This window comes from Zonotrichia leucophrys, unplaced genomic scaffold (genome assembly GCF_028769735.1).
Source record: "Zonotrichia leucophrys gambelii isolate GWCS_2022_RI unplaced genomic scaffold, RI_Zleu_2.0 Scaffold_35_1530144, whole genome shotgun sequence".
NCBI lineage: Eukaryota > Metazoa > Chordata > Aves > Passeriformes > Passerellidae > Zonotrichia > Zonotrichia leucophrys.
The window spans coordinates 104,274-122,806 of NW_026992240.1; the positions used below are offsets into that span (position 1 = coordinate 104,274).

The window sequence follows — 18,533 nt, forward strand, 5'->3', positions numbered from 1 at the left end:
CAAAAAAATGGTTATGGGATAAAATCCACACCCAAGACAGCTGCTTACCAGGGTTTGTTGTTGCAAGCGGGCCCCTAGCCGAGTAATAATTAGCATAGACGCCATGATTCACAGAAGGCTGATCAAGAATTCTTTATTAAGAAACCCATTGCTCTTTTATAGACAGTTACGATACAGGTGGACCTAATTGGTCCTCCAGTCCAAACACCATCACCATTGGCTAAATAAGAAACCACCCTTTGGTAAACAAATCTCCATAACACATTCCACATGTTCACAATACCAGGTGCAGCAAGTTAAGAATTGTTTTGCATTCTTTTCTCTGATCTTCTCACAGCCTTTCCCAGGATGATGCCTGGGAAAGTTGTGTTTCTCTCTGTGGCCAGAGAGCTGCTGCTACAAGGGTTGACCCACAAGTAAGAACTGTGGTGGGTTGATCTTGGCTGGCTGCTAGGTGCCTACCAAACAGCTCACTTACTCCCCTCTCCTCAGCAGGACAGGGGAAGAAAAGATGAAAAAGCTCATGGGTTGAGATAGGGACAGGAAGGTCACTAACCAATTACCATCATGGGCAAAACAGACTCAGCTTGGGAAATATGACTTTAAATATTGCCAGTAAAAAAAAAAAGAACTAAAACCCAAAAATAAAACCACCTTTCCCCCACCCTCCCCCTTCTTTCCAGGCACAGCTTCACTCTTGCCTCTTCTACCTCCTTGTCATGGTTTAAGCATAGATGGAAATTAAGCCCCACACAGGCCCTGTCCTCCCCTCACTCCCTCAAGAGAGATAAAAAGCAGATTCCGAGTTGAGATAAGAACAATTTACTGGAAACAGCAACGAGATAAGAAAATGAACAGTAACAGCTACAATACTAATAACAACAGTGTATGAAAGGGTGATTACATGCAAAAATGCTCACTGAGTCTGACCCAATGCGGCATGACTGCAACCAGAGCCATCCCACTGCTCCATCTGCCACTTGTTCTGCTGGAAAAAGGAACAAAATGGAAATGACCCCCTCCCCCCTCCCCTTTTTCAGAAGTGAGTCCCTTACTTCCACCTCACAACAATGATGTGAATGGTATAGAATAACAACCTAGACACAGCCACATAGCTCTAGGCTCTGCACCCTCTTGGCTGCTACCTCTCACTGGGGAATAGGCTGGGGAGTGAGTAAGAAGTTTGGAGTGGACACTGTAAAGAAATAAAGAAAACTAGTAGCTTAGTGTAACTTACTTAGCATTAGTAACTAGATGTGCTGAAGACTCAGGCTGTGAGCTGTGAATTTACACCAAGATACACTGAACTTTTACCTACTTAAGTAAAAGGAGGCCCCAGAGCCAGTTTGAGCCAGAAGATAAGGAAGCAAGGAAGGCAACTACCCCTGTCAGCATAAGATGCAGCCTTAGAGGTAAGAGAAGAAATGGGTTCACCTAGAGACAATGAAGAGACCCAATGAAGAACAAGACTACCCCATACCATAATATTACTATTGAACTGAACTGTCACGTGAGGGGTGGGAAACTTGCGTTGTAAGGGTATAATTGCCCAAGGATTTCTTTGTTCAAGGTCCCTCTCCTGAGGCACCCAGCTCAAGCTGTATCTCATCACTGTACCAAATAACCTAATTTGCTAGATTCTGCCTGAGACTCTGCTTGATGAACCCTAGGCTAAAGCCAAAAGGGAAAATGTCCGTGTGAGTGTGTGTGTCTGGAGTCAGCACAGGGTACCCATTGGTTCAGTGGAGCCATTCATCATGAACGGACTGTAAAGTCCTAGTGGTTGAAGTCTCAGGTGGTATGAATATAACTCCTTGATTGAGTGTGAGATGAGGCCAATTTCCCTAACAGACACAGATAGGACAGCTGACCTGAACTGGCCAAAGGGATATTCCATTCCATTCCATTCCATTCCATTCCATTCCATTCCATTCCATTCCATTCCATTCCATTCCATTCCATTCCATTCCATTCCATTCCATACAATGTCATGCTCAGCAATAGAATTCGAGGGAAAGGATGAGGGCTTCCTTTTTTTGGGGGGGGAGAGGGAGGTAGCTGTTGTTCAGAGACTGGCTGAACATCAGTCTACTTCTGGAAGGTGATGAGTAATTACCTTTGCATCACTTGTTCTGGTTTACTTTTCTTCATCTTTCTCAAATCCTGAGTTCTCTTGCTTTTGCTCCTCCTATTTTCCCCGTTCCTTCTTTTTTTGTGGGGGTGGGAGTGGGGTGGCATCTGAGCAAATAGCTATGTGGTGCCTAAGCTGCTGGTGAGGGGTAAACTACGGCATTATTTTCACACACTGTTTTAGGAAATATGTAATGATGTCAATTTTTAAACATATATAGTGTACTGGTTTTGCACGGTCTAGTTTTTGCTAGCAGGGGGGCTATAGAGAGATGGGTCCTGTGAGAAGCTGCTGGAAGCTTCCACCATGTCCAGCAGAGCCAGTCCCTGATGGCTCTAAAGATGGACATGCTGCTGGACAAAACTGGGACAATTAGAGAGGTTGGTAATGCCTCTGTGATGACATATTTAGGAAGAAAATCAAAACAAAGTACACACAGTTTTTCTTCAAGTCAGAGAAGAGGAGGAGGTAAGAACAGGTGAAGGAAAACAACATGGCAACACCAAGGTCAGTGACGAAGGAGGGGTAGGAGGTGCTCCAGGTGCTGGAGCCGAGATTCCTCTGCAGGCCGTGGTGAAGACCATGGTGAAGCAGGTTGTCCCCTTGCAGCGCATGGGGATCCACGGGGGATGCAGAGATCTACCCGCAGCCTGTGGGGGAGGCATCCATGCCAGAGCAGGTGAATGCCTGGAGGAGGCTGTGCTCCAGTGGAAGACCCAGTGGAGAGAGGGGGCCCTTGCTTCCAGGCTGGAGCAGCCTGTCCTTGGAGGACTGCACCCCGGGCAAAGAGAGACCCATGTTGCAGCAGTTCTGGGAGGACTGTTTGCCCGTGGGGGGAATTCATATTGCAGCAGGTGCAGTAGGACTGCTGGTTGTGAGAGTGGACCCATGCCAGAGAAGTTCACAGAGGACTGTCTCCCATAGGAGGGACCCCATGGCCTCACAGGGGAAGGACTCCTCTCCCAGAGCAGCAGAAGAAAATCTCGGTGATGAACTGCCCAAAACCTGCATGCCCTGTCTCCCTGTGCTGTTGGTGGGAAGGAGGGAGGGTCTGGGGAGGAAACCTTGTTTTAAGGGTTTATTTTACTTCTCATTATCCTCCTCTGATTCTGTTAGTAATAAATTCACTTTGCAACCTTAAGTTGAGCCTGTTTTGCCCTTGATTTTTTTTCTCCCAGTCCTTATCTCACTCATGAACCATTTGTAAATTTTTTTTCCCCTTCTCCACTGCCCATCTATAGCAGAGGATGGTGAGCGAGCGATTCTCATGGGTGCCTTGGGTTGGGCCAATGTCAAACCACAACATATACCTAAATGCAACTTTACCTACAGTCAGTTTTATCAATGCATTTTATATGCAGTAGATAAATAGCTAACCATATCTGCTATCCAAATTTCATTTTTACAGTGTTCTATTACTTGAACACAAAGTTAGTTTCTATCGAGAATCTATTGGCAGCTTGATTATTTTAAAACTTATTTTTCAAGTTCAAAAATAACATTCATGGAAGCCTTACATTACACACGAGCCCAATCAATATATGTTATAAAACGGTGTAATGGATGCATGCATGTCTGATAGAGTGATAATAAATTTAATAAATTCTTATTGTTCACTTTTGTAAGCATTTTAAAAAAGCATTGTGATTTGCTTGAATGGATACACAATCCTTGATGGAAGAATTATTTAGACTGAATCTGTGGCACATTAAGAATAAAGCTGACAAGATCTGTTCTGCATATTGTTTTGACATGATTCCAGCAAGAGAAACAGCATGGTATAAAAAGTATATAGGAAAGATTGTTCTTACCATAACCGTCAAAATCTGGAAATTGTAAATACATGTTTAAGTGGTTGAAAAAGTCAAAATCATAATAATTGTAACCACTCAGAAATTACAGTAAGAAATGTTATGCAGTTACATGTAGCTGTCAAAACAATGCATATCTTTCCTTGTCAGTTGGTAATTCTTTTCCAACAAGACAGAAAAGCTTTGGCATTTGCAGGTTGTCCTGGTTTAGGGCAAATTTGGGAGAAATCCTGCAAAGGGGTTCCTCTAGAAAGCAAATTCATGTGGTCTCTCCCCCAAATGGATCAGGAAAAGTTTTCCTTGGAGATAAGTGGAAAAAACTGTTTATTTGACAAGCAAAGCATTCACCAGCACAAAAAAAAAAAAAAAAAGAATAATATTAAACAATAAAGCCTCTTGCCGCTCCAAAGAGATGACAAACTCAGGAAATCCCCTTCATGGGCTGTAGCTCGGCTCACTCAGTCTGTTATCAGTCCCTCCAGCGCTGGAAATGCTGTAGTCCAGGCCAAGCTCCAGGGGACCACAGGTGTGAGCTGGCGGTGCTCTTCTGGGTGTTCAGTCCAGAGCAGGTTTAAACAGTTCCAAGAAAAAGAAACACTGGAGCCTAGGGAACTTCTCTGCCTCAGCTAGCTAAAAACTAACTAAAAAGCAAAAGAGAGCTCTGTCCTGGTGTCTGTCCGTCTGTAGACAACACAGTCCAGGAGCAGGAATGTGGAGGAGTGAGTGCAGTTTCTGAAAACAAACTGCATGCTTCTTCTCTCCCCCTCCCCCTTCCCTCTCAGAACCAGTCTTAAAGGTGCAAAACTTATTTCTGGGATAAACAGACCAATGGGGATACAAGCATCATAAAGTCATCCCAGGACACAGGTGTTCAAAATAATTTTCAAAGTTACTACAGTCACAGCATTTTCTTTGCAAAAGGTAAACTGTACACCAAGGCTCAGAGGCTGTAAAAACTGGTTCCAAGTGGAAAAAAGTGCAAATATCCTGCACAGATAGCTTAAAGAGCTGCTGGTTGAATCATTTGCTAACAGAATCTTTGTTTTCTTTTTTGCATAGTTCACACATCACTGGGAATGTGACAGGGTGTGCGATTTTTGGCAAGAGCAAAAAAAGTGATACCTGTGTAAGTTGCCATGTTAGACATGCTGGATCCATGCAGAATTCAGGTAGAAGGCTGCTACCTGATGTTATTAGACAATGAATATTGATGTTGTTTTTGTTGAAGCAGTTCTGTAATAGCCAACAGCTTCTTAAGAACATGCTGCAGAAAAAAATACAAAAAGAAAACACAAACAACAAAAAACCCCAGTACAACCCTACATTAGCAAGTAGAAAAAAACAACACCCGTCTTGCTTGAGAAGCATCTTCAACATTAACCTACCAGACTTAGAATTAGGTAGTTTAAAATATATTTAAATCCACAGCCCCCACACTCCCTCTCCCCAGCTCCAGTTTCACAGTCACTAAGACATTATTTCAAAAGGCAACTGTAAAACAGCAATATGCAATTTATCTGCAGCCATGGAAACCCATTAAGTCTTGCGAACTTAACCTGAGAGTTTGAAAATGAAACAGTTCTATCTGTTAAAAACAATCTGTAAACCAAAAATCTACTCTCAGGTATTTTTCCAATGTGAAAGTGCAGAACTGGGCCAAGAACATGAAAAAAATTCTGGTGGAAAAAAAAAAAAAAGTTGATACAATTCACTACTGCACAAGCAGAAGCACCCTCTAACTTTCTGAAAACCTGGTCATTAAACTTGAACAAATGCAACTGAACATACAAAACAGGCTGAGAAATAGTATTGCTAATGCACTGTCAGGAGTTCAATAACTTTTTCATTATAGTAGAACTGTGTTCAGCTACAACAGGTTGATGATACACATTAGGGCACTTATAGGTGAAAAAAAAAAAGATTCAAGAGGTTTTTTTTATGGAAACCCATGAGGAGAAATTACTCCTCTGAAGTAGAAATTTAAGTGTATTGAGAAAACAGTGTCACATTTATGACCCTTAAGTGCTACAGATGCAGGCCTTGTGAAAGAAATTCCCTCCCTTATCTGTAAGCAATACATATTGAATACTGAAAACTTCTATTATCCTGACTTGCCAGTGTAGCCATCATCTTTGCTTTGTCAAGACTAGAAGTAGCTGTGAATTATGAACTTGAACATGATTGATTTTTTTCCTCTCATATGCCCCTGAAGAAGCAAATTTTAGTAGTTATTAAATTAGATTAGTTTCTAATTGCTATAATGTAGTGTTATCTCATTTTAAATTCCTTGATCTTTCTTCTGCCAAAGCTAATTGAATACAAATATATTTTCACCATTCGTAACATTGCCCTAAGTGTTCCCAGTAATATCCTTATACAAAAAAAACATTACTGCCAAAAAATACATTATTTGAGTAACATCTGCTGAGATGAAATATAGATTTATCATCTATTTGGGTTTAAATTAAGGCCTTGAAAGAGTCAGGATATAGGAAGCTCAGACTTCAAACCATGACAATAATAAGAAATCTGATTACAACAAGTAATTTTGAAGCAATTAAATTAAGAACTATTTTTAAAACTGCCTCTTCAACATGAGTCATTAAATAGTTTGAGCTGATACTGATTAAATGTAAGGAAGACCATCTCTAAACCAAAAGGCTTTCCATAGTACAACTGCCGCTGTCCCCAAATCATTAGCATTAAAAAGGGAACAGAAATTATCTCCTGCACAGCACAGTATACTAGTCAAGCATACCAAAACATGATACTGTGCAATAAGTAGGATTGGCAACTTGAAGTTCATCATAATTAGTAGACCATAGGCAAGCATATTACTTTTTGAGACAATGCATGAAGACATGCAGATTTTTTTCCTCTTAAAAATAAGTTTTCATAAAAGCTGTACACAAATATTTGGAACAGAACATTCATTTATAGCATTTACTAGAGAAGTTTGCCATGATTGTTTACAAACATAATAAATCAGGAAGCAGAAGTGAAGTAGTGCTAGAAAGCTAAGGAAAGTAAATTTAGATGTTTAGTTCTCAATTAGATGAGCTAGATCCTAAATCTAGAGACTGCCAGGAGACAGTAATTTCTTCAGTTTATGCTTCTTTTCTCTAGAAACTAAAAACTTCACCTGGAAACTAAAGAAAAAAACCTCACAAAAACCAAAAGAACAAAACCAAAATAAAACCAAACAAATAAAAAACCCCACAACCTCCTCCCAAAAAAAAAACCCCCAAAACCAACCCCAAACTAATGAATGATCTCCTTTCTTGGTGGCTGAGCTTAGGGAGGAAGTTGAAAGACTAAGGAGTATTAGGGAAACTGAAAGGGAAATAGATTGGTGGAGTTCTGCCCTTCCATTCTTGAGGGAGGCCCACCAGGAGTCAGAAGACTCCCATTCCTCTCATTGTCAGGCAATAGGAGGACACCTGGTGGATGAAGGGGAGTGGAAATGGGTTATTACCTCAGGGAGGTAATAAAAACTCCTCCTGACCCCCATCACATACCCAGGTGCCACTTCAGAATAGGTATGAGGCCCTGGATCTAGAGGGGCAGCCAGATGACATAGAAGAAAATGATCTGCCCAGTAAGCCTTCCAATTACACTTTGTCTGTCAAACGGATTACTACCTCTAGCATTAAAAAGAAAAGAAGGGTAGTCATAGTGGGTGACTCCCTTCTGATGAGAACAGAGGGCCCCATATATTGACCGGACCCATCCCACAGGGAGGTCTGCTGCCTCCCTGGGGCCAGGGTATGGGATATTACCAAGAGACTCCCTGGGCTGATTCAGCCCTCTGGTTATTACCCACTGCTGATACTCCAGACTGGCAGTGATGAGATTGAAAAGAAGAACACCAGGGCAATTAAAAGGGACTTAAGGCCACTGGGTCAAGTGGTTGATAGGGCAGGAGCACAGGTATTCTGCTCAGTCCCTTTGGTGGCAGAGAAAAACAATGAAAAGAATAGGAGAACCCACATTATCAACAAGTGGCTCAAGGGTTGGTGTCATAGGCAGAATTTTGATCATGGGGCCACTTTTATGGCACCTGGTCTGCTGAAACTGGATGGCCGCCATCTCTCTGTTAAGGACAGAGGGATTTTAGTTCATGAACTGGCAGAACTCATTGAGAGGGCTTTAAACTAGATTTGAAGGGGGAAGGGGATGCAGCTGGGCTGTCTAGAAGTAGGCCCAAAGGTGGTAACCTGAGTTAGCGGTGAAATCAGTAGCCCAGCTGAGGTGCATGTATACTAATGCATGCAGCATGGGTAACAAACAAGAAGAGCTGGAAGCCATGGCACAACAGCAAAGCTATGAGGTAATCGCCATCACGGAAATGTGGCGGGATGATTCACATATCTGGAGCACTGCACTGGATGGCTACAAGCTCTTCAGGAGAGATAGGAAAGGGAGAAGAGGTGGAGGGGTGGCCCTTTATATTAGGGAGGCTTTTGATGCCATGGGTAATGAAACTAGGGATGATGAAGTTGAATGTCTATGGGTAAGAATTAAGGGGAAGGCCAACAAGGCTGACATCCTAGATGGAGTGTGTTATCATCCACCCAACGAGGAAGAAGAGGTGGACAACTTATTCTATAAGCAGCTGGAGAATGTTTCAGGTTCACCAGCCTGTGTTCTTGTAGGTGACTTTAACCTATCAGACATCTGCTGGGAACTTAATACAGCAGACAAGAGGCAGTCCAGGAAGTTCTTAGAGTGTGTGGAGGACAACTTTTTGTCACAGCTGGTGAGTGAGCCCACCAGGGGAGGAACTATACTAGACCTGTTGTTCACAAATAGAGATGGGCTGGTGGGAGATGTGGTGGTTGGAGGCCACTTGGGGCACAGTGATCATGAAATTATAGAGTTCTTGATATTTGGTGAAATCAGGAGGAACATCAATAAGACTTTTATATTGGACTTCTAGAGAGAAGACTTTGGCCTATTTAGGAGACTTATTCAGAGAGTTCCTTGGGAAGCAGACCTTAAAAACAAAGGAGTCCAGGAAAGGTGGGTGTGCTTCAAAAGAGAGATCTTGAGGGCACAGGAACAGACTGTCCCTCTGTGCCAAAAGATGAGTCAACGAGGCAAACGTCCAGCCTGGATGGGCAATGAGGTTTTGAAGGAACTTAGGAATCAAAAGAGGATGTATCATCTTTGGAAGGAGGGTCAGGTCTCTAAGGAAGTATTTAAAAGGGTTGCTAGGGCATGTAGGAAAAAAATTAAGGAGGCCAAAGCTCAGTTCTAACTTAATTTGGCAACCTCTGTAAAGGATAATAAAAAATGGTTTTACAAATATATTAATGGCAAAAGGAAGAGTAAGACCAACTTTTGTTCTTTACTGAACATAGGAGGGGACTTAGTAACTGCAGATGAGGATAAGGCGGAAGTGCTTAATGCCTTCTTTGCCTCAGTCTTTAGTGGGAAGATGCTTGTCCTCAGGACAACTGTCCTCCTAGGTTGGTAGATGTTGTCAGGGAGCAGAATGGTCCCCCTGTTGTAGCAATGTATATGAACAACTTAGGCCTCAGTGTGCACAGCCATACCATCTGTAACTGTTCTTATCAGAATTTTCTCAGGGCACTGCGGAATTCATCAAAGTTACTAAGACATAAATTGTGCTAAAATAAGAACAAAGAAGCTGAGAAACCGCATACTAGGATCACAAGAACTAGATAACAGAGGACTGTGAAACACCTGCATGGTAACCAATCACGGACATTGAGAAATGGAGGCAGAGAACGAGGGAACAAGACAAAAGCACTAATCGAGAAGTGTGATCTTAGTAGTTTGTAGAATCTATAAAAGTGTGTGTAATGTAAACAATAAATGGCTTCTGCTTGATCATATTGGTCAGTTGTTCAGGAGTCCTGGCTTTCCTGCAATACCCTGTTATCCAGGAGGAGGTAGTCAGAGAACTGCTGAGCCACTTGGATGTTTATAAATCTACGGGACCAGATGGGATCCATCCAAGGGTGATGGCAGATGGGAGAATGTATTTTCATGGGGGCAGTGGCATTGTGCCAGTGTCAAACCATGACAGGTGGGAAGGAGTATCCTGGTAATTATAGGCCAGTTAGCCTGACTTCAGTGCCTGGTTAGGTAATGGAACAGTTTATATTGAGTGCCATCATGCAGCACTTAGAGGGTGGCCAGGTTATCAGACCCAGCCAGCATGGGTTTAGGAGGGGTAGGTTGTGTTTGACCAACCTGGTCTCTTTTTATGACCCGGTGACCTGCCTGGTGGATGCAGGAAAGGCTGTGGATGTTGTCTATTTGGACTTCTGCCAGGCCTTTAACACTGTCTCAAACAGCACACTCCTGGAAAAGCCATCAGCCCACAGCTTGAACAGGAGCATTCTTTGCTGGGTTAAAAACTGGCTGGATGGCCAGGCCCTGAGAGTGGTGGTGAACAGTGCTGCACCCAGCTGGTGGCCAGTCACCAGTGGTGTCCCTAAGGGGTCTGTGATGGGGCCAGTTCTGTTTAATATGTTTATTGATGACATGGATGTGGGTATTGAGTCTTTCATTAGTAAATTTGCAGATGACACTAAGCTGGGGGCGTGTGTCAAGCTGCTGGAAGGTTGGAGGGCTCTGCAGAGAGACCTGGAATGGTTGGATGGATGGGCAGAGTCCAATAAGATGACATTTAATAAGTCCAAGTGCTGAGTCCTGCATTTTGGCCACAGTAATCTTCTGCAACACTATAGGCTGGGGACAGTGTGTCTCGACAGTGCTCAGGTGGAAAGGGACCTGGGGGTACTGGCCAACAGCCAACTGAACATGATCCAGCAGTGTGCCCTGGTGGCCAAGAAGGCCAATGGCATCCTGGCCTGTATCAGGAACAGTGTGGCCAGCAGGACTAGGGAAGTAATTCTTCCCCTGTACTTGGAACTGGTGAGGCCGCACCTTGAGTACTGTGTCCAGTTCTGGCCCCCTTGGTTTAGGAAGGCTGTTGAGACACTTGAGCACGTCCAGATGAGGGCAACAAGGCTGGTGAGGGGCTTGGAACACAAGCCCTATGAGGAATGACTGAGGGAGCTGGGGTTGTTAAGCCTGGAGAAAAGGAGACTCATAGGTTACCTTTGTCACAGTTGCAGCTGGTCTGTAGCTGCAAAGATAAATTTGGCCATAACAGACCCCCAAACTCAACCAGCCTAGAAGTAAGCAAGTCCCTGGGTAAGTAAAGATAGGATGGATTTGAACTCAAGCAGAGAACCCCAGCCAATCCCATTCAACCCTGAATGCAGACACATCTCTAGCCAGAGAGCTGGGCAGTGCTGAAATCCCAACCAATCAATTGTCTAAGGCTGGGAATTTTGAACCCCCTCTCTAAGGGGGTGGCCATAATAAATATTTGTTGTTTGTCTCATGATCATCAGAGAGTTCTGTCTTTTCTGTCTCCAACCAATGACCCAACGTAATAGACCTTATTACTCTCTACAACTTCCTGAAAGGTGCTTGTAGTCAGGTGGGGGTTAGTCTCTTTATCCAGGCAGCAACTGACAGAACAAGAGGACACAGTCTCAAGCTGCGCCAAGGGAAATTTAGGTTGAATATTAGGAAAAAGTTTTTTACAGAAAGAATGGTAAAGTACTGGAATTGTCTTCCCAGGGAGGTGGTGGAATCACCATCCCTAGATGTGTTTAAAAAACAACTGCATGTGGCACTTGGTGCCATGGTTTAGTTGACGTGTAGGGGCATGGGTTGGACTTGATGATCTTTAAGGTCTCTTCTAACCTAGCGATTCTGTGAAAAAAACAAACCACTAAAACAAACAACACAAACCCCCCAAAACCCCAAAAGAGAAAAAACAAAACAAAATACCAAAAACCTAATAAAAAAATCCCCAACCCACTGCTTTAAATCATCTGTGGATTTGTTGTAGAAATACTTAGTTCATATTTTTGAGCTTCTTTACCTTTACAGCTAGCAACCTAGTGGTGAAATGTACATATTTATCACTCATACTGCTGAAGAGAAAAAATTACAAAGGAACCACGATGTTAAACAATAACTTTAGTTACACATGCTATCTCTATGTGTGATTTTTGTTAATAATTAAAGTTTACCTGCATTACACCTCGCTCATTGCTAAGTGTCCGAAGTTCATCTGAATGAGCCACACACATCTCATGCAAGGCTGCCAGATAACGAGATAAGTCAGTTCTAGAGTAATCTGTAGTGTCTGGAAGCTCAGGAACATTCTTTAACAAAAAATATGAGAACAGATTTAGAAGGGTGAGTAGTCAGGCATAAAAGAAATTAAATTACAGTTCCCCACACCCGCCAACAGTTCTTTTGATACTGCGAGCAAGTACCATGTTTTTCTTCACAATTAAGTCTTCCGTCCATGTTATCTAATAAAAATAATTTATTTCCTTCTCTCCACAACCATCTATTTTATGAAGACAATTAAATTATGGTTACACATTTCACATAGAGATCACTGAATATACAGCAATTCCTATTCCTAATAGGAGAGTTTGATGCTGCTATGCTGTCTTTGAGCTGTCTAGAAAGATACTGAGAAAAAGAGATTCATATCATATCTTCCCCTCAAATGAGGGGGATCCATCCATTAGATGTTTTTTGCTTTATTTGTTTTTTTTAAAATTTAAATCAGGCAATAACAATAGCAAAAATGGACACCAAAAAATCTTCAAACTATCAAGTAATACTAATAAAATAATATAATTAAACCAGGAGATGAATCAGTTATTTTAAAACCCAACAATTTTCCAAGTCCTCATGCATAATTTACCATTTAAAGAAAAACAAGTGTATCATAATATGCAGAAGTTGTCATTTAACCATAAAAAGGTGACATATAGCAATCTATCTGAATGACACACTTCAAAACAGTAAATCTTATAGATTATCAAAATGGTCTGAGATGTTTTCTAGGTCACTTTTAAGGGAATAATTCAGGAATAATAAAATAGGCATATTTCTTTCATCTTTTTTCAACAAATTATTGGTTTAAACATAAACATATATACATACATGAGCTCCTAACTCATTATAACTATTATACACAAAATGGTTTCAAAATGAACTGAAACTATTATTTTCTTTTAAACTACAATATCCAAAATTCATGCACTGAGACATTTTGTTATGTGTAACTAAAATAGAACACAATATTTTTAAAAACTTCAATTTTTTTAATGTCAGGTCAAAATCATATGAGAAATTAAGCATAAGATTTTATTTATTTTAAAATATTTTTTAGAAGGTTGGTATTTTTGTCTGAAAGCCCTAATCCTTGGGGAGAAGCTCAAATAGATCTCATGTCTACAACAGTACTTTCTAACTGGACATTTGATTGGTTTTAATTCTGTGCGACAGGTCAGCAATCTGCAGTTCCTAAACATGCACAAGAAAAATATTTCAGTAACAATCATTCAAAATTGCGAGGAAGCTGATGCATTTTTGAACTAGTTAACAAGGACTATAAAGAATTTTAACTCACAATGTTGCTATACAACTTGAAATTTCTCTTTTTAAACCACTTACCCCAAGTTCATCTAAAAACATGATCATGCGATGTTTGTTGCTCTTGATAAATGGATTTACCCCCTCCATATATGGCTCCTGGTAATTTTTAAAAGTATTTATTAGAACAAATTGATACTGATTTATCAGTCATACCTGAACATATTGCAATCAGAGACAAATGACATTGCAAAACAAATGTGTCATCTTTTTCAAGTGAATTTATGATTACTGGTGTACAACCAATGAAAAGATTACACTTTTTTCTGCACCAGATGGATTCTGAAATTGTTGATATATGCATTGTGACATGAAATGTTACATTTCTGAAATAGTGAAAATAGACTTTTTTCATTGCAGCTATAAAATAAAAACTTTCAGAGGTAACAACATCAGCAGCATCAAGATCAGGACATAACTGCCCTCCTTTTTGTTCTTTCATTAATGTGTACATTCCAAGTTGTGAGTGTCAGACAAATGGCATTATAATGGCAGCCTGAAATTTCTTTTATTATATTTAAGTCAACAGATTTTTATTGTTCAACCATGTTGTGACTTGGGAACCAGAACAGACCAATTGTTGCTGCCATTCTTTTAGTGATGCAATAGAAAGTTTAGTAAAAGCTGAGGCTTTTAAAGGAAACTTGTAAAACTAATTTACAAAATTATGTCAAGCAGTATGAGAACAAGTACAAATAAAAGAGGTTTTTCAAAATGCTGTAACAACAGTGTTGGAGAATTTTGTTCAGACATGGCTTGAAGGAAAAAAGGCCATGAAAATATACAGCTGATGGAAAAGTAAAAGGCAGCTGTAAGCAGCTAATTCTCAAAGCCTGTTTCTGTAAAGAACAAGATTCTCAGGCACATTTATGTAAACGGCAGAAGTTCTCAGGTTGTTTTTAATAACAAGTAAATATCTTGTCCTTGGATAAAGTATGGGAAAGTAAAAGTAAGTTTTTAGAACCTTTCATATCAGGGTGAGAACACAAATCTTGGTTTCAATAACAAACCACAGGTATTGAAAACAAAAGGAGGGGTTGGTGTGTAATCTGTGACCTATGATGAGCTCGGATTTTGCAATATGTATGAGCTTAATTAACACTGTTATAAAAAGTGACTGATTGAATCAATAAATCGGAGTTCAATGCTGATCAATTAAGATGGGTTGTCTCCCTTCATTTTATCACAACAGAAAACACCAGTCTAAAGAATAAGTAAAGAAAAAGTGTGTGTGTGTGTGTGTGTGTGTGTGAGCCTCAGGTTGGTAGTTGTTAACATGTTTCTAAATTAAAATACTCTATATCCAGGCTGGAAGTTCAGTCCTAATTGGTCTCAATTTGAAAGTGTATTACTACAAAATTACAGAATTCACAGAATGACTAGGTTGGAAGAGACATTGAAGATCATTGAGTCCAACCCATGCCCTAACACCTCAACTAAATCATGTCACCGAGTTCCACATCCATTCTTTTCTTAAACACATCTAGGGATGGTGATTCCACCACCTCCCCAGGCAGACCATTCCAGAACTTTATCACCCTTTCTGTAAAAAACTTTTTCCTAATATTCAACCTATATTTCCCTTGATGCAGCTTGAGACTGTGTCCTCTTGTTTTGTCAGTTGCTGTCTGGTGAAAGAGACCAATGCCCACCTGACTACAACCACCTTTCAGGAAGTTGTAGAGAGTAATAAGGTCACCTCGGAGTCTCCTCCAGGCTTAACAACCCCAGCTCCCTCAGCCATTCCTCATAGGGCTTGTGTTCCAAGCCCCTCACCAACCTAGTTGCCTTCCTCTGGACATGCTCAAGTGTCTCAACAGCCTTCCTAAACTGAGCGGCCAAGAACTGGACACAGTACTCAAGGTGCGGCCTCACCAGTGCCAAGTATAGGGCAAGGATGATCTCCCTGCTCCTGCTGGCCACACTATTTCTGATACAGGCCAGGATGCAGTTGGCCTTCTTGGCCACCAGGGCACACTGCTGGCTCATGTTCACTTGGCTGTCCATAAGCACCCCCAGGTCCTTTTCTTGCCTGAGCACTGTCCAGCCACACTGTCCCCAGCCTATAGTGTTGCAGGGGATTATTGTGGCCAAAATGCAGGACTCGGCACTTGGATTTATTGAACTTCATCCTGTTAGACTCTGCCCATCCATTCAACCGTTCCAAGTCTCACTGCAGAGCCCTCCTACCTTCCAAGAGATTGACACATGATCCTAGCTTAGTGTCATCTGCAAACTTACTAATGAAAGACTCAATCCCCTCATCCATGTCATCAATAAAGATATAAAACAGAATTGGTCCCAGTACAGACCCCTCAGGGGTACCACTGGTGACTGGCCGCCTGCTGGATGCAGCACTGTTCACCACCACTCTCTGGGCCTGGACATATAGCATATAAAACAACATGGATGTGGAATGTATTTCAAGGTTCTATACAGAGACATACCTATATTACTGAAAGATGTTTCCCCATTTTGACATGAAATAATCAATGGAAATGCAAAAAGACTCCCATCATCTATTTCAGGCAAATGATTCATACTTCTTGAATAGATTTTTTCTAATCACAGCTTTCTACTCTAGCATTTCTCAGTTGTCTTTTTGATATGGAGATTCCTAAAGAAAATTTACTCATTCTAGCATCACATAAATGTTTTCTTTGTGGAGAGATGGCTGCCTGCCTCTCCTCTCCCACTTTTCCAACTCTAACACTCATCTTTTTGACTGGGGGAAGACAGTAAACATGGTGGTTTTGGATTTTAGCAAAACTTTTGATACTGTCTCTCACAGTATCTTTCTGGATAAAATGTCCAGTGTCGCAGACATTTTTTCATAGAAATCCTTTCTTTCACATTTGTCCATCTTCTGGGAAGCAGAGCCCCAGAAGAAGAATGTAAACAATTGTTATCAGCTGCTGTGAAATGTAGCAGGTGTCCCTGTGATTGGCTCATCTTCCATGTGTACCATTAAAGGCCAATCACAGGAGCAGCTCAGGGACAGATTCCCTAGACACAGAACTTTGTTATTCATTCTTTCTATTCTATTCTTAGCTTAGCAACTCTCTGCAACTTCTCTTCTTTTTCTTTTTAGTATAGTTATAATGTATTATATATCTTATATAAATAAATCAAGCCTTCTGATCAAGAAACAAGATTCTCGTCCTTCTCTCACCACAGTGACCGTCTAAGGTCACTGTAATAGTCCAGCACACAGATAGAAAAGTCCATAATACATTAGATGAGCAATTGCCTAATGGGCCAGGTTCAAAGGATCATAGTAAATGGGGTTATAGTGAAATCAGGCTGGCAGTCAGTCATCAGTGAGGTTCCCCAGGGCTCAATTTTAGGGACAGTGGTCTTTAATGTTTTAATAAATGAACTGGACATGGGAATCAAACATTCATTAGGTTTGCTGATGATAAAGCAGGAGGAGCTGTGGACTCCATCAAGGGTAGAGAGGCCTTACAGACTGATCTGGATAGACTAGAGAGCTGGGCAATCACTAAGCATATGAAATTTAAAAGGGCAGGTGCTGGATTCTGCACCTGGGATGGGGTAATCTTTGCTATACATACAAATTGGGAGACAAAAGGTTGGAGAGCAGTCTCACAGAAAGGGACCTGGGGTCCTGGTTGAGGGCAAGTTGAATATGAATCTGCAGTGCCCTGGCAGTCAGGAGGGCCAACTGTGTCCCGGGGTGCATCAGGCAGAGCATCACCAGTTGGTCAAGGGAGGTGATTGTCCTGCTCTGCTCTGAACTGGTATGGTCCCACCTCAAGTACTGTGTGCAGTTTTGGGTGCCTCAATATAAAAAGGACATCAAACTATTAGAGGATGTCCAGAGGAGGGTAACCAAGACATTGAAAGACCTTGAAGGCAAAAGCGGCTGAGGTCACTTGGTTTGTTCAGCTTAGAAAAGGCTGAGGGGTGAGCTCATCATAGTCTACAACTTTCTCAAGGGGAGCAGTGAGATGCGGATCTCTTCTCTCTGGTGACTACCAATAGGACATGAGAAAATGGAATGAAGTTGCGTCACAGGTAGTTCAGACTGAACTTTAGGAAAACATTCTTAACTGAGAGGGTGGTCAGTCACTGGTACAGCCTCCCCAAGAAAGCAGTCATGGCACCAAGCCTATCACTTCAAGGACAATATGGGTGATACCCTTAGTCATATGATTTACTTTTAGGTAGTCCTGCAGGGAGCATGGAGTTGGACTTAATGATCATTATGGATCCCTTCCAATTTGAGATATTCTATGATTCTATGAATTCTAGAGTATGACTACTACCCTTTTTGACATCGACAAACAGAAAAAAAGAGTTCACATACTTCCACTGTTGTATTTGAAATTAATGTCTGAGTTTATCTGATCTCATAGCATAAAAATATGGTTACATCACACTATAATGCTTACTAGCATGGCCATAAATTTATCAGTTATTTTAGCATGTTGTTGCTGTTGTTCATACTTCCAGACTGAAAATCTTTATGGTAAGTACCAAATCATTCACATAGTTTCTAGATGACTCATTCTGAAATTATTGACTCCTCTTTCTAAATCACCCATACTAGCCATACTAGGTTAAAACAATACCCTGTTGAGCTCCAGCTAAAGAGGATAGAAAAAAAAATGCAGGAATAAAGCTTCCTTGCTGATAAGACACCCAGGTCACACATCAAGATTTGCATAAGAATAATACAGACAAAATCTGTTTCTGTTAACATGAACATGGCAATCTTCTAGACCATTCTGTGTAAAATTATATTCACCTTAGCTCCAAATTCAACCAGATTTGCTAAATTCTGCACAGACTTGGCAACCAGCGTCAGTGTTCTTGCAGCAGTAGGGGAAGGAGAATCTGATAGGAATAGAAAGTAGAAAGTTACTGACCATTTAATTTAAAACCTCCAGTAGTCACAAGAAAATTCTCTTCCACAATTTGTTATCATGGAATTCAATACTTTAAATGCTGTAAGAGAACTGCATGTGAAAAAATTCTCATGATCAAGTAAACTTTTGCTGTTTTAGTAATTATGTCCACAATAAACATCAATATGCATATCTGATACTTAATTTAAG

The 18,533-nt window shown here is 41.1% G+C and overlaps 1 protein-coding gene across 3 annotated transcripts in view; it reads right to left on the bottom strand.

Annotated features, from left to right (window-relative positions):
* LOC135460376 (ras GTPase-activating protein 1-like) overlaps positions 1–18,533 on the bottom strand; it is a 170,821-nt gene that overhangs the window by 10,427 nt on the left and 141,861 nt on the right. Inside the window, exons 22-26 of one of the 3 annotated variants that reach the window (XR_010443218.1) lie at positions 18,224–18,312; positions 13,474–13,551; positions 12,027–12,161; positions 5,065–5,206; positions 125–4,583 (exon numbers count right to left, since the gene is read on the bottom strand). Coding sequence is in view for 2 of the 3 variants with exons in the window: in XM_064737171.1 (XP_064593241.1) it covers positions 5,123–5,206; positions 12,027–12,161; positions 13,474–13,551; positions 18,224–18,312 (386 nt within the window). In the remaining variant the exon portion in view is untranslated. Of the gene's footprint in view, positions 1–124; positions 5,207–12,026; positions 12,162–13,473; positions 13,552–18,223; positions 18,313–18,533 lie in introns of those variants that run through there. The other 2 variants (XM_064737171.1, XM_064737172.1) reach the window with 2 other exon arrangements.